This window comes from Rhopilema esculentum, chromosome 1, assembly GCF_057945365.1.
Source record: "Rhopilema esculentum isolate cy_ngs chromosome 1, ASM5794536v1, whole genome shotgun sequence".
Taxonomy (NCBI): Eukaryota; Metazoa; Cnidaria; class Scyphozoa; order Rhizostomeae; family Rhizostomatidae; genus Rhopilema; species Rhopilema esculentum.
This window is the reverse complement of record NC_142815.1, coordinates 3,064,655-3,083,778: the sequence shown is the minus strand read 5'-3', so window position 1 is coordinate 3,083,778 and position 19,124 is coordinate 3,064,655. Positions and strand designations below refer to the sequence as shown.

The window sequence follows — 19,124 nt, the reverse complement described above, 5'->3', positions numbered from 1 at the left end:
TACACTAGTCACTATTTTCTGAAACTCTCTCAGCGCCCCCGCTACCAACTGACCCTCCATCAAATTTGCTCTAGATCCACCCCTGTTTGAAATACCACTTCAATATGTGGTTTTCAAGATTATTTGGTGAAGTCAAATCACAAAAGACAGACAGAACTACTAGGTCAATGAATCAGGGACAAATCTGTCTGGCACTGTAGGATATTGTCACAGATGGTAGGCAGGCCAGTCGAGAGCTTTTTTCGGGGCCTGGGGCAAAGAAACAACTGGAGTTGTGATGACGTTATCAAAGCTGTCCACAAAAACTGTTTAAACCGCGTAACTCCGCATAAAAACTCTGAAAAACTCAATAATTAATTGGGAATAAACGTCAATATAGCTAGCAAGCATTCCAGCAAAATTAATTTACAAGCCCATGTTTTCTTAAGACTTTTAATCAAGGATCAACGCCACAGGATTGAAAAATACTTAATTTCAGGGCATGACAATATTCTTGGGTTGTTTTTGGTTTTTACATCGGAATTCTGATCAATAATTCACGAACACCCAATAATCACCCGAAAGCTTTTCTAAAACTGAGCTTCATTCATTTTCCAGTCTTTGTAGCTAATAAGGGTTAACCTGCGTGTAGTCTTCACGAATAGAGGAAATTGTAAACAACCAGCATATGTTGTGTGAGAAGGAAGAACCGCAGGATAGGCTGTCCGCCGGATTCTGTGAATCTTGCAATGAGATATGTTACTGTAGCAATTTTTTATGTACAGAGAAATTAATAGGTATTTTGTTGAAGATATAGTGACAAAGCATGCTGGTTGTGCAAGAGCCTTTAACATACTTTCAAGAATAATTAAGCATTTTCTTCTATTTTCTAGCTAGCCAGTGACGTTGCAGGGGAGATGTAAATTAATCTTGGTGACAAGAAGAGAAGAAGGAGGGGCACCTTCTCTAAGTATTAATCATTCATACTTATTGTTCTCCAATTGATGACCATCATGTCTGAGCAAGAGTCAGAACAATTTTAAACACATACATTATATTAATAGTGTAATTATGAATAAGAGGCGATATAATTTGCAAAGATTATTTTTAGTACATGCAGAACTTCAACATTTTCTGATATTCAACACAACCTTAATTTAAACAATTTGTTTGCAGTACATACTTTTCATCATGTTCTTTAGGACCCTTATTCTGACGTTTTATACTCTGAGGAGCATCAGACAAGCAAGCTTTTAGTAGTATGTTGTGAAATTTTTGCCTTTTTCAAAGCCATTTACAACCTCCATTGTTAATTTTGTAAGGCCCTACGGTATCTCATGCCCTTCTAAGAATGAGGACACCAACCCGGCAAAACCAGAATGTATTAGTATCTGTTTTTAGTTAGCATCAGAAGGTAGTTTTTAGGACACTGAGAAGCTGTGCTTATCAAGCAGTGTCCTCGTCCTTCCTCTCAATGTGACGACACCTCATGATTCCTCTGCCTGGAATTACAGAGAGCTGGCGACTCTCCCCACTCTGGTTGAAAGTTTGGTCATGCCAGGGACTCAAACCACAGACCCTTGGGTCTTTAGTCAGCGCCTCTAACAACTGAACCATCCTCTCTCCAGCCCCCCAGCCCCTTCTTCTGATGGCCCTGATCTGGGCCTATTTCAGGAATGGGCCTAATGTTGCAGCACTAATAGCACAAAACCTTGATCCAGCCCTTACCATTGTATGTAAAACCTATGTTCAGATTAATTTACATTAGATATATATTTCCAGGATCTAGAATTTTCTCCAAAAAAAATGATAATTTATAAATTATATAATTAAGGAAACAAGAAATCAAAAGAAGTGGCAAATCCACATAATATCAAACTATTTTGCAAGCAATATCAACTCTGCCTTTGCCTAAGTTGAATTTACAAAATTTGTTTGCCACATCTGTGTGCTTTTGCATTTCAGCTGCGCAAAACCCCTTGATAACAACATTAAATGTTATTGACTCTCAAAAATAACTGAGAATGTATGACTTCAAACACATAGTCTCAGACCTTTTTAGTCTGGTGCCAATTCTTCAAACAAAGTGGTGATTATTGTTCAATAGCTTTCTTTTCTTTTTCATAGTTTCACATATTTGACACCTTGAAGCGTAGAATTTTAACATGGTATGCTTGCTATTAGTGGCTTTTCAAAACGGAGGAGATGACTTCGAAATGATCTGATAGATAAGTAAAAGGCAGACTAGATTTTTGGAGCTGATGTAGATTTCCCAGACAAAGTTGCATTGGCCTAGAAAGCCACATATGTTCTTTGAACCAGTAAATCTACGCGAGTTTGCAGCGTTAAGTTACAGAGGAATTCAAAACCTGAAGGAATTGAGCACCCAGTCTAAAATTCCTTTCGATTAAAGCATGATTTATGCCAATATTTGACGTCAAATTTGGAAATAAAATTAAACACATACCTTTGAATTATGCTTTGGTTATTTCATAAATTGAAGGAAATTGGCAGCCTTGATAATAGACCATTGTACAAAGACAAGCTACTTAACTACTCTCTGGTGACAAAACTTACCATTTTCGTCGATATCTGAATGCACAGTCGAACCAACGCTGGTCATTGGCCTAGACTTCGAGCGTTCTGATTCAGACCTTTCATTTTTCTCGTGGCCATGACCCGTGGTCTTTCCAGCAGAATTCTTCTTTGCCATGTTCTTTTATAAAATTGTGGTCCTTCGTAAAGGCTTAATCATTTAACAATGAACAAAATCATCAATAGAAATCAAGTTTCTTTCATGCATTAGCTGTTCATTTTCTTACACGCCATTTTGAAAATTTGATCTTGCTCTAGTTAAGATGGGTTGCCATAGCGATCTTTAGAATTACGAGGCTGCTGGATAATGGTGTCGTCAAGCATTTTTCTCATTTGCAGTTTGACTTGCCGATAACTTGTTCCAAAAAGGGTACATAATTGTTTTGGGCCCCCCGATTACGGTGGGATAATGGGGGAATACGAGGACCATGCTCCCCATTTTCGCCAAAATTGCATAGACCTGGGGATGCTTGAGATATTGGCGTTATTTCAGAAAGGGGGCTTGGCCCCCTGTTCGAAACATTGCCGGATTACAGGGATAGCTGTTCCAGGAAAAATTGACAGGGCTCCAGAAGTCAGACCCCTGGAGACCAGGCTGGAGACACCACTGATGGTGTCGGTGTAAAAAAGCTTCAACATGGCAACAGAAAACAACAACAAACGGAAACCAGAATTCTTCGCTTTCTTTAGAATTTGTTTTAGTCGAAAAACAAAGAATAACAGCGGAACAAAAGATCTGAAAAGAGAATCTTCTAAAGCACGAAACTGCATTTTATTCCTTTTTTTTATCACGTCAGGGGGGAGGTGATGCTATTTTGGTGAAAACGACAAACAGAAAATTGATGATTTTTTTCATCTGGAGGCAACGATTTAAAAGAAGAGGGGAATTTCAAAAACTGAGGGGATTGGTTGCGAAGAGGTTTGCCGAAGAGGAGAAATATGTATTTCAGGCAAGAAAGTAAAATGTAAAAAGACTGTTTTTAAATTCAACGACTATATACCAGAGGTACATGGTCATTAAGGACAATTTTACCTCCAGAAAGATTTTTGCAAATTTCGAGAAAATTGAGGAACATCACGCTTAGGCAATCCTAAGGATACTGTAATTGAGAGCATTTGCAGAGAAGAGAACGCCTCTGAAAACCCCCCAAAACTTCAAGTGGCATGAGTAAAATATTTTTATTATGTAAAATATGGCTGTTGAGGAAAGTAGCATGGGTGTGTTAGCTGGAATTTTTTAAGGGGCCCGGAAATTGACGAGAGGAGTGACCTCGTTTGCGTTGATCACTGTGAGCCCTTCAAGCTTCGTACCCCCGGTTTTCTATTTCTTACTGAACCACAGAATGTGATCAGAATGCGATTTTGCCGAGCTTGTTAAAAGACCACGGAAGAATGTATTTTGGGGACGTCTGGTTATTGTAAGGGTGAATATTTGATCACTTGTCACCGGAAACGATACTGGTTCATCTGAGCATTGCAAAAAACGCGACAAAGATTCAGAAAGAAATTGCGCGAAGAAACTATACCCCAGTATCCTTGCGCAACGAGGTAAGAGCAAAGTCTCAACTTGTACTTTATTATTTTTTAAATCTCTAGCTTTCCAAATTACATTTCAATTGCGATAGGTATTTCTAAGTCTTTTTGCAATGCTCCTTCCCTTCCGTTTATACTGGACTTTGATCAGGGAGGCCTACACTCAAAGATAGCAATGGGGCAAAGCGCCAATGAAAAAGGCAAAACAAAAGTAAAAGAAGCAAATACTCAATTTCGTGAATGCAAGGAGCCCCCACTGCCCCCATTGCCCCCTGGTGGAAGCGTCCTTACCTGCGATCGTTATATTGCTTGCGATAGGCCTAAGACTTTCCATCAAAATACAAAGACAACAGGCTGAAGAAAAACGATTACAATGAACTCATCTTGCAAATCAAATATTCGGGCAGGGGCGGCACTTGCAAGAAATATGTTGGATGGACAGGAAGTCACGGGGCTTGGACAGAAATGTTTTAGATGCCACGCCCTTTTAAGTTGAGGAAACACCTTTAAATTTTAAAGATTTTCCAACCAAAGCAATGCTGAATCAGCTGTTTTGTTTTTGGCAAAATAGAGTTCTGACGTCAAGTATGACGTCATCAAAAACCTATTTTTAGAATTTTTGAATTTTAACCACATGACATAAAAAATCACCATGAAATGATAACCAATATGCCGAATTAGTCAAATATGTCCAAACTCAGTTGAGATATTGCCAATGAAAGATGTGAAGTTTACAAACGAATCAGCGTTTTTTCGCTTTTTCCATAAAGTTGTGAACTGAGACCAAAATACAGATGGGGAAAGCCCCAATACACATGTGGTCATATCTCAGCCAATACGTAACACATTTGACTGATTTTGCATACTTATTTATGGTATTTATGATGCTCTTTCAGTTTATGGGATACAAATTCAATAATTCTAAAAATAGATTTATGTGACGTCATCACTTTAGAAACTCCAATGCTTCACGCCTCGTCATCTAATTAATGGGCCCTTTTTTAGCAAACCAACATTTGGGGCAATCGCTTCTGCAACCAGGGGCGGAAACTTGGTCCAACATCGGGGGCAAGCCTATTATTTTGATGAAATCATGTCGTGTCGTATTTTCTCACTGTTTCAGAACATAAGACCATTGTCTCCTTGCCCCCCCCCAGATGACCACCAGTGCCTTCAATCTTCCATTGCTCCCCAGCTATTCCCCTTCAAAAAGGTTTTGTGCTTTATTAAATAAATAAAATTTTCAAGAAGGTTCAAATTCTTTGTGATCTACCATTGACACTAGCAAGCCCTGTTATGTCAACCATAGTATGGTCTTTACAGAACAAAGTAAGACCTTATTTTAAGACATTGAAACTCATACACAAACTCATACACAATTATGATAACACCCCCCCCCCTCCCCCCCCCCCCCCTCAAACCACCACCATCATTTTCTCCTCATTATCTGCATGGAACGAACGGTCGATCACCTTGCTCTTCGTTTTCAGAATGTGAGCCCACAAAAATATTTTCACTCCAAGCTCCACCTAGCCTGCGTCACATGCCTGTAAAATGGTATTTGGTTCCGGCATTAAACTCAGTCAACATTAGCAATACTCCTTGATGCTGAATTAGTTGCATAGTTCCGTAGCAGATGAATAACTGCAAAATTTATCTTTATTTTTTTCAAGGGATCGTATTTCAATCATGAATACCTCAATCATTTTCATTTGCACCTCGCTGATATGTCTGTTTGGTTTATCAAAAGGAGATGCAGGTATGCTAGTCTTGATAAAGTTTAGGATTATTATCATCAGCGATTGATGTTGGTGATTGACAATCAATGATTGATGTTGATTGATGATTGAGGATGAGCGATTGATGGTGATTGATGATTGACAATTGATGATTGATGTTGACAATTGATGATTGATGTTGATGTATGACTGACGATCAATGATTGATGTTGATTGGTTATTGACAATCAATGATTGATGTTGATTGATGATTGAGGATGAGTGATTGATGTTGATTGGTGATTCACAATCAATGATTGATGTTGAATGTGGTGACAATAATGATGATGACAATGATGACGATGTGATCATTATTATTATTCTACTAATTGTAGTCATGATGACGAGCTCTGTGCAATGTTTTTTCTAGAATATGATCCTTTGCAAGAACTGAAAGAATTTGAAAACTTTGATTTTGAAGAAGTTGAATCAGGTTAGTATACTACCAACTACTGTCCTCAGGCTGGTTACAATTCTTTATTGACCGGAAGTTAGGCCAACGAGCATGAAAATATATTTCAGGGACCACGTAACATAGTACGGTTTTAGGGGGCTGAAAACCTTTACGACATTCACGATATTAAAAGAAGAACCATCAGTAAAGCCTCTTTTTATTCGGTTCTAGCCCCCCCACACAGTTTTTTAGACCCCCACTTTTTTCAACGCTCCGCGGTGCCTGTTGTAATCCACTACTGTTTGCATTCAGCATTATACTGAAGGAGACTAACCTAACTTTTAGGCCACCAAACTCTTGTTTTGAGCCGGGGTGTTCTTCTAACTCTATTTCTTTATAAAAGGCTTTATAAAATGACCAAGAAACTCTACGAAAACGCCTCGCACTTCAACGGAACACACCTTTCTTAATTTTAGAGAACACTGGGGGGGGGGGGCTGTTCTACTGAGGCCTCACAATGACAATTCTCTCTGTGTGGTTAAACCATTTGAAACCAAGACGTAAAAACTTTGTCTAACTTGAATCACTATGATTTTTGTGCTAACGTGCTTATTTTGCGGAATCCAGTGCCGGAAATTCAGGCTTTCGCTCGAGGGGGGGTTTCCAGGCCTACGATTTTCCGACTAGATATCACCTTTCATGGGCTTTCGCTAGGACCGCCGCTAGGGAAGGGTAGCCGGGGAAAGTGCACTGGCGCCCAGGCTCCGTCTGTTGCCCGTAATTTTGGAATCTGTTTTCATTGTCCTAAACTGGTACCCATATTCGCTGTCAAGCAAGAGGCGACACCCATTGGCTGCCCCATGGCTCAGCTTTGTTCTCGGCAGCCCTGGCAAGCCCCCGATGCCCCACATAATATTCACCAAGGACGGAATCAGCCCCCTTTTAGCATAAAGTTTAGCTTTTAACTACAAAAAATAGAATGGTAATATATGCCTGTATGTACACGAGCTTGTCGGTTTTACAATTTCAGGGGTAGCAAGTCCGAAATCCGATGCACGAAGGTCTTCATCAAGATTTTCATCGAGAAGGGGGTTTTCATCGAGAAGGAGGTTTTCATCGAGAAGGAGGTTTTCAACAAGGCGACGATCCTCCTACAGGAGAAGATCTATAGCTAATCGTGACGTCACGAGCAAAATGGTTCTGCTGGGAACTGTATTCGTTGGATTACTCACAACTATGCGATCAGTTTGATAATCATCAAATCATGATTGACGTTTTGATTATTTGGGTTGCAGAATCTAACTTTCATATTGAAAAATAATTCCAACATCTGATTTAGGTATGCGCGGTATGCGGCATTCTTGAGTTGCTGAAAGTCTCGTTCTAGCGTAGATTACTTCAAGCTCCTTCACAGCACACCTCTGTTAGAGTAGCTCGTGAAAGAAATCAGAACAGAGACTTGCAGCCAGTCAAGCCTCCTAACCTGGTGAGTTTAATTTTGAAGCTCAAAGGAATAGGTGTACTGCCCTTTTTGGTTGGAGGAAGAGGGGGAAAGGGTGGCTGAGGGTTTTTGGAACGACTTGATTTGCACAAAATAAACCAAAGGTTTTCAACATCTTGTAAACTAGCAAGCAGTTTTTTGCGAAGCAAGCAGTTTTAAAGCTGCATTAAATGGGGAAAGTAGCCTTGGCCCCCTACTTTTGCTAGCCTTGCCCCCCTCATTTTCAAATTCGTGGCTTGGGTCCTGTCCACCGTTCAGTAGTGTTGCTAATACTAGCATGGCGTGGTATTGCCGAAAATATTTCTTAACCTCATAACCCAAATGCTTTTTAAGCCTCATTTAATTTCTAACATCATTTACACAACTAGTATTTCTGTAATTTATAATGTTATTGTATTTTAAATCCTTCTTGGAGCGTCCCCTTTCGCACGAGGGCCCTTTTCGAAGGAGCAGCCCCTAAAATAGTCAACTTTTAAATAGCTAACTCCACACTCAAATGTGAATCCATCTTAATTGCTTATGGCAGAATGGCAAAGAGAGTGGTTAAAATGATGACAAAAATCGGACATTTTTATTGTCTTTGAGTAGAGAGAAGTTTTCGATTACTATCCTGATGTTTTATAATCATACAAAAATCTTTCGTGCGTTTTAAAATGTTTGTTTGAAATGTCAAGTTCTAACTGTATATTGTTTCTTATTACAGTTCGCTCTATTTTTTATATGAAACAATATGTTGAATAAATTAATGATTGTTACAATCAGGGACCGCGGAAGTAGGGGTGCTGATGGGGGCTTTAACCCCCCAATAATACCCAAAATGTATTTAAAACCATGCAAAAAATCACCGTACTCGTATTTTTACCGTTCTTAGCCCACCCCCTCCCCACAAAAAACGTTTCAACCCCCCTCAATCTGCAATATGCTCCAAGGTCCTTAGTTAGAATTTTGTAATTTCATCACTAGTACAGTTGAACTATTTTTATCTATTTTTATCTATTTTTGCACATTTTACTATTTGTCTGTGTTGTCTATTAAAGTACGCAGAATTGTCGGAGCTTCGTTGACTTTTCTAAACTAAAACTGCGTTAAGGAGTCGATTAAGTAACCCAAGACAAATCTTTTAATTTGCTCAGGCTTTTACGATCAAAGAAAATGTGCAGTGACCGATCAAGTATGGTTATTTTGATATAAGGACAGGAGGGTCACTAGCTCATGCGGGGGGGGGGAGGGGATGGGTGGTTCTGGGTGGCATTTGCCGACAAAGTAGATAAGCAATCATGTATTTCCCGAACATTTTGGCAAAAACACTCTTTTCAAACAGAGTTGTTTTCCAAGGGGTTGTCAACCTGCACACCCTTACTAGCAATCACCCGGGAGTATCAGGTAACAGAATATCTTTGGATTGAAAAACAAACTTTGAGGCAAAGGAGAAATAATATGAGGGCGAAAGAGAAGAAGGTGCACAAGAGGGAGGGGGAAAGGCGAAAGGGCTAAGAAGTGAAACAGGTAAAGAAAGAGGAAGAAAGAATGCTGCCAAGGGAGTGCAAACTCCTTTCGCCCCTCGTAGCACTGGCCCCGGTAAAGGACAACTAAAATGACAATCATTTGAATGAAAATTTAAGGATACTGCCATTTTGACAATACGTCTACAGAAATCTCAAGTACAAAACAATTGGTACATAAATACCGTAAATCCTCGAATTGCCCCCCTCGAAAAAGCCCCCCCCCCTCGAAAAAGCCCTAACCCTAGAACTACAAATTAACAATAGGCCCCCCCCTCGAATAAGCCCCCACTGCTACTGTAAATTCTCGAATTGACCCCTCCATTTGATGATTTTTGCCATCTGAGGTTGCCTACGGCGTTTTATTGAATTACCACGACAAATTCGTACTTTTGGTAATAACTAATTAGCTCAGCGGATAGAGCACTTGACGTACAAAGTCAGGGGTCGTGAGTTCGAGCCTCGCTCGGGTCGGTTATTTTCCCGCTCTCTCTCTATTAATAACTAGAAATAGCTCTTGCTAGTACTGCCCGCAAACAATTAGTTCCTTGATAATGATTGTTTTGAAAATGTAGGTCAGGATATTCGAAGAAGACACCATCTTGGGTTTTCACAATTCTATAAAAACAGCTGCTCTAGTTGATGCTAAACTATTCTTTTTATCAAGAATTTTTGGTGTTCAGTTTGCCTTTGATTTAAGTCCAACGCCCTTTTGAAAATCATGAAGTTTTTCGAGGGTTTGACATTTATTTTTCGATAATCACGAAAATCATAACTTTTGCTCGTACGGTCTCGAGTTTTTGGGAGAAAAGTGTGGCATTCGACTGGTTTTGATTCCCAAAACTTCGAAACAAAACTTCCATCCATTGCGGAGAACAGAGCTGTGATGCAGCACCGTTTTCGTGCCAAAAAACCGAAGGCCTTTAACAGAGTCTTGGCAGAGCAACGCTCCGAAGATAATTCCCTTCCGCACAAAGAGGTGGCGGTTAACGACCTCCTCGACAAAGCCGATTGATTGACAATGAAATTGATTGACAGTTGTCATGGCAGCAGAAAAGTGACAAAATCTGCTGAAAAAGTGCTGACAACATGAACTGAAGCTTCCATATGCTACTTATACGCGGGGCAGACTATAAGCCCTTCACTCGCGCGCTATCGCGCGCGAGTTGCGGGCAATAACTAATTAAATGCTTATAAAGAAATTCTTTCTAAAACAAACAATGTTTTTTAATAATGTTTTCTTATTGTCTACAATAATTTTATAGTCTAGTAAAAAGCATACAAAATGCCTGATGATCACATTAAGTGTGAAACTCGGAGTAGCAACTTAGAACCTTCCTGTTCTAAACACCAAATAGTGTGTACAGCTTTGCCTATACGGCATCTGTGTACGACAGACCGGTACACAGTAATTTTAATTTTCATACTTAAGACAATATCAGGAAAACGACAAAAAAATTATCCTTTGCGATTCATGATGAAAACTATCCTTTGCGATATCGACTATGTTTAGAATCTTAACTCAACTCAATAATCAGAAAATGAAATTCATGAACAAAATTGTTTCTGGATTTTCACATACCAAGCAGCCTTCTATCTTTTAAACGAGGCAGCACGTGGTAACGAGGCTGCGCAAAATTGTATGTAATCGCTCTATTAGGGCACCTACTCTTCAAACAATGTGCTTGTTTCCTTTGTTTTAATGGCTCTCCCCGGCTTTCCCAGCAACCTTGGAAAAAAGGTGGAGTTTGAAGAAAAAATTTATTTTTCAAACATAGTTGATAGGGTCTCACTTTTGTTGACATTTGTTGGCCTCAAGGATTCTAATCAGGGACGGATTTACAGGGGATGTGGAGGTGCGACACCTCCCCCAAATCTTTTTGTGTTCTTTGGTGAATATTGCTTCGATTCGGTAAAGAGCAATTTTTGGTAGTCTGTAGCAACAAAATGATGCAGAAAAGTTCCAGTCACCGAAAGGGTATGGCACAAAATCCAATGATTGTCTAACACCCCCCTCCCCCATCCTTACTGCTTAAATCCGTCCCTGATTCTAGTCCACTGTTGACCATCTGGGAAAGTGATCTTAGGCCAGAGAAAAACGGGGCAATGAGCGGTTAAAATAACTGGGGGTCATGGAAATGTCTTAAGATTATAAACATTTTAAAATAGTCGTAGTAAGTTTATTCATAAAATAATTTGTATAGCAAGTTGAATTTTGTGGTCTATGCAAAGGTGAATTTTACCAATAGATGTGATTTCTTATTGGAAAATCATATTGGAAGGTTTTTTCAAAACACACTAAAAGTACAACTATTTCCTTTAGAAACATGCAGATCCTATCAAGTACTTAATTAATTGGAGGATGGTTGAGAAACTTGAAGACCATGTCATAGATTTTGTAGAGAAAGCAACGAACTGTGCCACACACTAAAGGTCCCTTTTCCTGCTCATGAAGATGGGAACTTCTTACTTCCAATGATGTTTAAGGTCAAAGGTCACTTACCCTTTTGAAATCACTCATTTTCGTAGCTTCGCTTGGACTTCCAATTATGGTCAAATTACCGATGACTGTTGTCTCTTCGCCTCCTTGGTTATCTTGAACAAAAATCTACAGAAAGAATAGAATCAATGAGAATAGGGCATGACCTTTCACCTTTAAGGTGACATTTGAATTTCGTAGGATTTTCAACAATGATGTAAAAATGAATCTGAATTTAAAAACTTCTTCTACAGGCACATGTTCAGAAGACAAATTGGAAAGTTAAATTGGGATCTTAATGTTTCCTGTTTAGCAAAACACAATTTGCAGCGAGACAAACAAAAGGAAGTGACGTATCATACAAAAATGAGAAAAAGAGTTTCTCACTTTCTAATCCTGACGTAAAACCGATTTGCTAAAATTGTTCTTCTGCATTGTGTGCACTTAAACAGGAACAGACATCAAGGGAAATTTACAGGCAGAAAAATTGATCCGTCCTTTCTAATTTCAGATCAAAATGAATTTTGCTCATCATAGTTTCCTTTCATTGATTTTTATCGATACAGCAATCAATTCAACACTGATTTAATCGATTAAGGAATCACACAATCACATGAGATCAAGAAATGAGCGACAATTTTGATACTTACAATTATATTTTGCACATCTTGAAATTTCACATATCTCAGTTCAATTATTTGGTTTCCATCGATATCATCGCTGGATAAGCTAAAAAGGAAGGTCAAAGGTGACAGGTCAAAGAAGAAAGGTCAATAAAGGTCAATGTCATATGTACTTCGTAGTATAGCTGGAGTAGGCAGAAAAATAAGGATTTCATTGGACAGAATTCAAATAGCTTTCATTTCGTCTTACGATTGCTGTAGCAGCCACTTAAATGTCAAATTCTGAACAATGTTCAATCTTGGAATTTACTCTCAGTAGTATATAGTTGAAATCATGCACGGATTATTCCTGAATCACAATACCTTTTAATTAGGCAAATGAAGTTACAGTTGTCTAAAATAGCTGATTAAAGAAATCTTTGGAGCCAAATTAACAAAGCTTAATGTCCTACAGAGGTCTAAGGTGAAGGGTCAAACATTAGAGGTGAAAGGTGAAAGGTCAAATACAAGGAGTCTGAGGTGAAGGGTCAAACATAAGAGGTGAAAGGCGAAAGGTCAAATACAAGGAGTCTGAGGTAAAGGGTCAACCATAAGAGGCGAAAGGCGAAAGGTCAAATACAAGAAGTCTGAGGTGAAGGGTCAAACATAAAAGGTGAAAGGTGCGATAAGGTTGATTGATTTACTATGCCAGCTAGTAAAATCTTCTCTCTCTTAATAAACTGTTTGACAAGCGTAAGATTGATTCAAGAATTTCACCCTAGCTCCAGCAAACTAAAATGGTTCATATCAGAGCTATGAAAATCAAGAAATTCAATTTTGAACTTACTTGAGAGTTTGTAAAGCTTCCATTCGCTTTGCTTGGTCGAAATCGATAGCTGATGGTTGATTCTTGAAGATTTTGATAGTCTTCGGTCCTCGGCCTAAAACATGGAATTACAATATGTCAAGAAAAGCTCCCATATACAGAATTAGCAATGCATATTCCGTTGACAGAATATTAAAGTCGTTAAGTTGAGTTCTTACAAAATGTTACCTAAAATGAAAGAACAAATAACTGCAAGGGCGGAAAACAGTTTAATCTGTTGCGAGCAGGCTAAGATACGAAAATTTGGTCTAAAGAGGCGTCGAGGTTGCCTTAAAGTACAACTGAAAACTACCCATCCAAATTTCTAAACTAGGTTTATTTGGAAAGAAATTTAAGTAAGAGCCGCATTTTTCAATACAATAACAACTAAATTTCAGAATAAAGTTTAACTAGTTAATACTATGATGAACTAATCATATAACAAAAATGTCGAGAAAACTAGCATTGCATTGTACCTTTTGAAAGGCTATCTAGCAAAGTTGTTAAAAATCCTTGAGTTTATACATTGGCTTGAAAATTAGAGTATTGTTTAGACGCGGCAAAAAAAACTGTATAACTTTTACAGAGTAGAGACTGTTTAGTTAAAAAAATTCGTCTTTTTGTAAACAAGGAGAAGCTTTGGAAATTGTATAATGTGGCGTCGAGTCACAAGCCAAAAATACATATTTATTTATTCAATTAAGAGAAAAACCAATAATTGCGAAACTTAAAGCAGTAAGTTAATTAAGTTGTGGTACATTTAAATTTTACATTAGTATTTTCTTGGTTTTACGTTGGATACACGGGATTTAAAACGGCAAAATAAACATCTGCTGCCCGGGCGCTTATTTAATTTTTGGGCCTCAAAGGGGGGGCGCTTATTCAAGCAGGGCACTCATTCGAGCAGGGCGCTTATTTAATTTTTCTGGAACTTTTGAAAGCAACTTCAAGCGAACACAAAAAAAAGAGAGATTTCGAAAATAGAAAAGAAGATGTGTTAAAAACTTTTTTTTGCTATGAAAAAACGAAAAGAAAGACAGACAAGAGTATAATTAGAACAAAATTTGTTGTTTATTGCTAGTCTTTTCGGGCAAACTGCCTTCCCTATTCAAGTAAGACTAAAAATTACGTCGGTATAGATTAAATTTTGATTGAGCGCCCACCACCTCCACTTTTAAACAGGCGCTTTTTAAAGGAGGCGTTTATTTTAGGCTAATTTGTAAAGAGTTTGAAACCAGGGTTCTACCAACATTCGAAAATAGAACACGAGTGACCATAAATATTCGATTTTCGATTTTCAAATTAAATTTTCGATTTTCAAATTCGATTTTGGAATTCATTTTTCGAAAAATCGAACTGTTTATTTCTATCCTTTCTTTAGGCCCAGTGAAAAATTTCTGCCTAAAGGGATAGAAAGTTTAGCTGAAAAATAACATCTCCTCTCACCGTCATTTATCTCTCTAAATTAGCTGTCTATTGAGATGAGAAGGCGAATAACCCAGCCTACAGGGATCTCACCCGAGTTAAGTGAGATTGTGCAAGATTGGATGAAATTCTCCCAGATAAATAGACTATACCACCTGCCTAGGTGAAAATTTCTTTACCCCGCTTGCACAGGACCCCTTATGACACAATCTTGGTAAATCCTTAGAATTTCTTCTTGGTAAAAAGGGGATGAAATTTTCTCATATTAACAGAAATTGAAAATTGTCTCGCTTACAATTGTATGACAATGTGCGACTGAAAATGCTCTTCCTTCCCCTTATCTGCCCTTTCTGGCCATTAACACAGAGGGGAGGGGGAAGAGTTTTATCCTATAATTTTTCCGAAGTGTCACTTAAAGGTTAATTGTTCAGCTTATCTAGGCTGTGTGTGGAGTTATGGGTGCGCAGATAGCAAAAAGGCCATTTTTTAAAAAAGCATTGACAAAATATCGAAACAGAATTTCTGTGACTAATTTTCATGAATTAAACAGCACCTGTAAGCAATAAAAATCCCACTTTGCTCAGCCTTTAAACCACTACTCCTCAAAACACAACAACAGTTCCTGAAGACACATTGAATAATATGAAAACCTTACCATCATCTGGAGCTGCAATCTTCACCGAGTGTAGCTTGACTGGTTGTGTGAAGGAGATAGTTAAAAGAAGCTGAAAACACAAAGAAATTGCGTCACAAATATGTTCATTTAGTGAAACTTCTTCCTGCTTTCAAAAAGACCTGTTTCAAATGTTTTGTCATAAGTCATCTTGCACATGAAATGTAAAGACTTCTCCACCCCCTCCAGGTGGGCTAGCTTATTCATATGAGCAAATTTGTTAAGAATGAATCAATGTTATTCATTCTTTGCAGTGCTCTAGTGTCAACGAAATGGCTAAATAATAAAGGGCCTAACACAGAGCCCTGTTGGATTCTCATTGGAATTAGTGCATCATCATCATCATCATCATCATCATTGTCATTGTCATCATTGTCATTGTCATTGCATCATCATCATCATCATCATCATCATCATCATCATCATCATCATCATCATCATCATCATCATCGTCATCGTCATCATCATCATCATCATCATCATCAAAGTTTCTCTACTAATATATTCTATTAAGTAAAGACATGAACTCAGTTTTATTATATTGCCATGCTAATTATGATAATGTATGATAATTATACCTCCTCATCACAATCACTTTCAAGATACGTTGGTCCTTTCTTCAAGGCATTTTGAAATGTGTTTTCATCACTTTCATTCAAGCATGCGCATCCTGCCATTGAAATGAAGCTTCCCAAATCAACCTGAAAACAAATAATATTTAATACAAATGAGTCCATAAAAAACAAACAACCACATTAAGTGCAACGAAGTCTAGAAAAATGTTGATATCTTCCCTGGACCTATTCTGAAAATGTTTTAATATGAAATTACAACAAAAAAAGCAAAAAACTAAAGAGCTAAATAAATTCTTTGGGTAAACCACAATCTATAGGCGCACACTGTCTCCATTTCTTTTGGTGTATATATTAGGGTTTCCCTAAGACTTATAAAAATGACTCAACTTAATTTTAAAATTGGTTATTATAATAAATTAACGTTTCAAAGAAGAGCAATACTCCATCTTCAGAAATCATAGAAAACAGGCATGGGGTAGCCAAAAGACTCCCAAAGTTTCACATTTCCCCTTTATTTGGGGCATTAGCTGGGGTTTGCACTAGAGGGTCTACAAGAAGCTGGAGCTTATTCCTCTGGGCTCATTTCTACAAATTTACAAATGAGGTTTCTTCAATTAAGGTTTGTAAAAGGGGCTTTCAAATGAATAGAGTGTCTATTGAGGGCCTACATGAAATTGGGGTTGATTCTTCTTTAGGTTTACATTGCCCCCAATTTGCATATATTAGATATGAATGGGGGTCTTATCAGGGGTAGGGTTGCACTGATTGACCATGCTCATTATATGACTGAAATTACAAAAAAGAATGTGAAGAGTCCTTACATGGCCAGCTACTCCAACATCGTCTTCCCCGCCTTCATCTCCAATATGCTGTTTTATCTTTTTCTCCAAACTAGCCTCATCTGCTCCACGCATTTCATCAATTTTAACTTTATTTTTAAAGAATAAAAAGGTTGGCATTGCTGTGATCCCATACTTAGCAGCAACATCCTGTGAATAAAGCAGAGGTTCATGTAAAAAGTTGTGAAAAGAAATATGGGCTATAAAGTTTTGATTAAATTAAAACAGTTTACCAGTCTGTCATAAAGTTATGGTACAGGCACCAAGGAGCAGGGGGGCTGGGGGCCCCCACTTTTTGCCAAGAATGTACAACATCAAGAGAAGAACCATCAGGAAAGCCTCTACTTATTCAGTTTTAGCCCCCCACTTTTTTAAGACCCTCCACTATTCTCAATGCTCTGTGGTGCCTGTGCTGTACACATTTTTTATACAGAACAAAACAGTTCTTAGTTGTTACTCTGAGTTTCAGGGAAATGAAAGACTAAGATAAAGAGTTTGTTGTCAGCTGGGACAGATGGGAAGTTTTGTTATTCAAGGTTCAAAGAAGATTGTTTTTCCTATCACACGTTTAACAGAAATGTAAAAGATGCTAATTGGAAATAATAAGAAAATGTTTAAGTAATTATTGATTATAATTGAGTATACTTTTTAATGAATAACATCAAAAACTTGGTAGGTACATTTTTAGTTGATTGCAACTGCCAAGCACAAGACAGAAGTTTGTGGGAAGTCACCAGAAGAGCCACAAGCAATCAAATTACATACAACTACATACAAATTAACATGCTTCTATACAAAATAAATGTGCTGAGTAAGGATGTGTTTTGATGATGTAATTATGATGCAATGAAGAAGGAAAGTTCTATACTTGGGAAAAGTCAGCATGATTTAGATGTGTGAAGCTGTAAACAATGGTGAAGGAAATGCCTTATTGTATGTGATGTTGTAAATGATGCAAGTTGATTTCATAGTTTTGGCATGCTGGATGAATGAGTAGGAAGTGAATGAAAAATGGCCTAGTACAGTCACTACAGAACAACAAGCAACCAAATTGTTTGAATAAACATCAATGGAGTATAATGTCCATGAAATAACATAAAAGTTTTCTTACCGCACACTGATCAACATCAACTTTTAAGAAAACTGCTTTATTATACTTTGTGCTGAATTTCACGAATGTTGGACCAATTTTAAGGCAAGGACCACACCTAAAAGAAAAAAACATCCCAGTGTCAGATGAGGTCAGCCTTGGTTTCCATTTCTAAATTATTGAATTACTAAAACACATCGAGGAAATCACAATGAGAAGAAGGATACTTTCGTTGCCTTAGCTTTACCTGTCATGTTACATTTTTTCAAAACTGTCCTCCAGATAAGCAAACAAGAGCAAACATGGACCTACTCATAGACCAGTTTTGATGCAGTTTTGATAATAATGCTGAGTTGATTGCTGTGTGCTTTAAGGAGCCAGACTGAAAAGTTCCCCAGACAATAATTTGTATCCTTCATTCTGCCTGTGCATAAGCATATTAAAAAGAATCTGGGCAAGATATTTGTTTATCTGGTCCCTGCAAATTTCCACCATTTCCGCTCATGATTTTGCGGGAAACGTTAGTTATCCACAAACGAGAAAATTATTATCTGGCGTTCTCCGCGCGGGAAAATACTCTATACAGTCTGTTAAAGGAGTAATAACTCTTTGATCAATATAATATCAGATTGACAACTCTTGAGGCATGGCTAACTAAATAGGCAACATGGGCAACATAGCCTAACTATCATTTTTTAATTGGCGCATGTAAACTCAGGCACTAAGTTTATGTTAATAAGGAAAAACGGGAAACAAAACATTTTCAATAAAAAATCGCTGAAGCGAAATATTTCACTCCTCCTGGGTTGGGGCCAGACTTACTCAAGGGTTGGGGCTTATTCAAGTGGTCTTATTCGAAGGGTGGGGCCAATTTGAGGAGCGGGAGTATGTAGAGCATCATACTAAGGTTTCCCAATTAGACAAAGACACAACAAATTTTCTGCTGACTAAGTACGGCCTAACCTAAAAGACGCTAGAAGAAAATGGCCGGCTTCTCGATTTAAACGTAGTTCAGCAATACTAAACGCTTAAATCATCAAAAATATGGAATTTACCATGTAGCATGAAAATCCACAACCACAAGCTTGCTTCCTGCGTTGCTTAGTTCTGGCTGAAATTGAGAATCATCTGCAATGATTTTCACATTACCGTGGTTGGTCGCCATTTTGAATGAATGCCAACCAGCCTCGATCTCGCTTTCTCATTTGAAGATTTGCCAAATTCGCAAACTTTTGATATTTTAAAAATTAAAATACCTCCTGATTTTTTTAGACTAAGATCCGTTGTCAATAAC

At 38.0% G+C, this 19,124-nt stretch overlaps 3 protein-coding genes across 5 annotated transcripts in view; 1 reads left to right on the top strand and 2 right to left on the bottom strand.

Moving 5' to 3' along the window:
* The window catches only part of LOC135690385 (leucine-rich repeat-containing protein 71), a 39,091-nt gene extending 36,399 nt beyond the window's left edge, over nucleotides 1–2,692 (bottom strand). The window contains exon 1 of the mRNA XM_065207929.2: nucleotides 2,557–2,692. Coding sequence (XP_065064001.2) covers nucleotides 2,557–2,692 — 136 coding nt within the window. The remainder of the gene's footprint in view (nucleotides 1–2,556) is intronic.
* LOC135690388 (uncharacterized) overlaps nucleotides 1–8,834 on the top strand; it is a 27,746-nt gene extending 18,912 nt beyond the window's left edge. The window contains exons 3-6 of one of the 3 annotated variants that reach the window (XR_010516640.2): nucleotides 873–4,122; nucleotides 5,781–5,866; nucleotides 6,256–6,318; nucleotides 7,310–8,834. Coding sequence is in view for 1 of the 3 variants with exons in the window: in XM_089116032.1 (XP_088972158.1) it covers nucleotides 5,797–5,866; nucleotides 6,256–6,318; nucleotides 7,310–7,530 (354 nt within the window). In the remaining 2 variants the exon portion in view is untranslated. Of the gene's footprint in view, nucleotides 1–872; nucleotides 4,123–5,780; nucleotides 5,867–6,255; nucleotides 6,319–7,309 lie in introns of those variants that run through there. The other 2 variants (XR_010516641.2, XM_089116032.1) reach the window with 2 other exon arrangements.
* Nucleotides 7,931–19,124, bottom strand: LOC135690386 (thioredoxin-like protein 1). The gene is made up of 9 exons (XM_065207934.2): nucleotides 18,886–19,124; nucleotides 17,852–17,948; nucleotides 16,723–16,890; nucleotides 15,905–16,027; nucleotides 15,309–15,378; nucleotides 13,211–13,304; nucleotides 12,412–12,490; nucleotides 11,786–11,890; nucleotides 7,931–11,011 (listed from the first exon to the last, which is right to left on the bottom strand). The coding sequence occupies exons 1-9, from the start codon at nucleotides 18,993–18,995 to the stop codon at nucleotides 10,982–10,984; spliced, it is 876 nt and encodes a 291-aa protein (XP_065064006.1). The 5' UTR covers nucleotides 18,996–19,124; the 3' UTR covers nucleotides 7,931–10,981.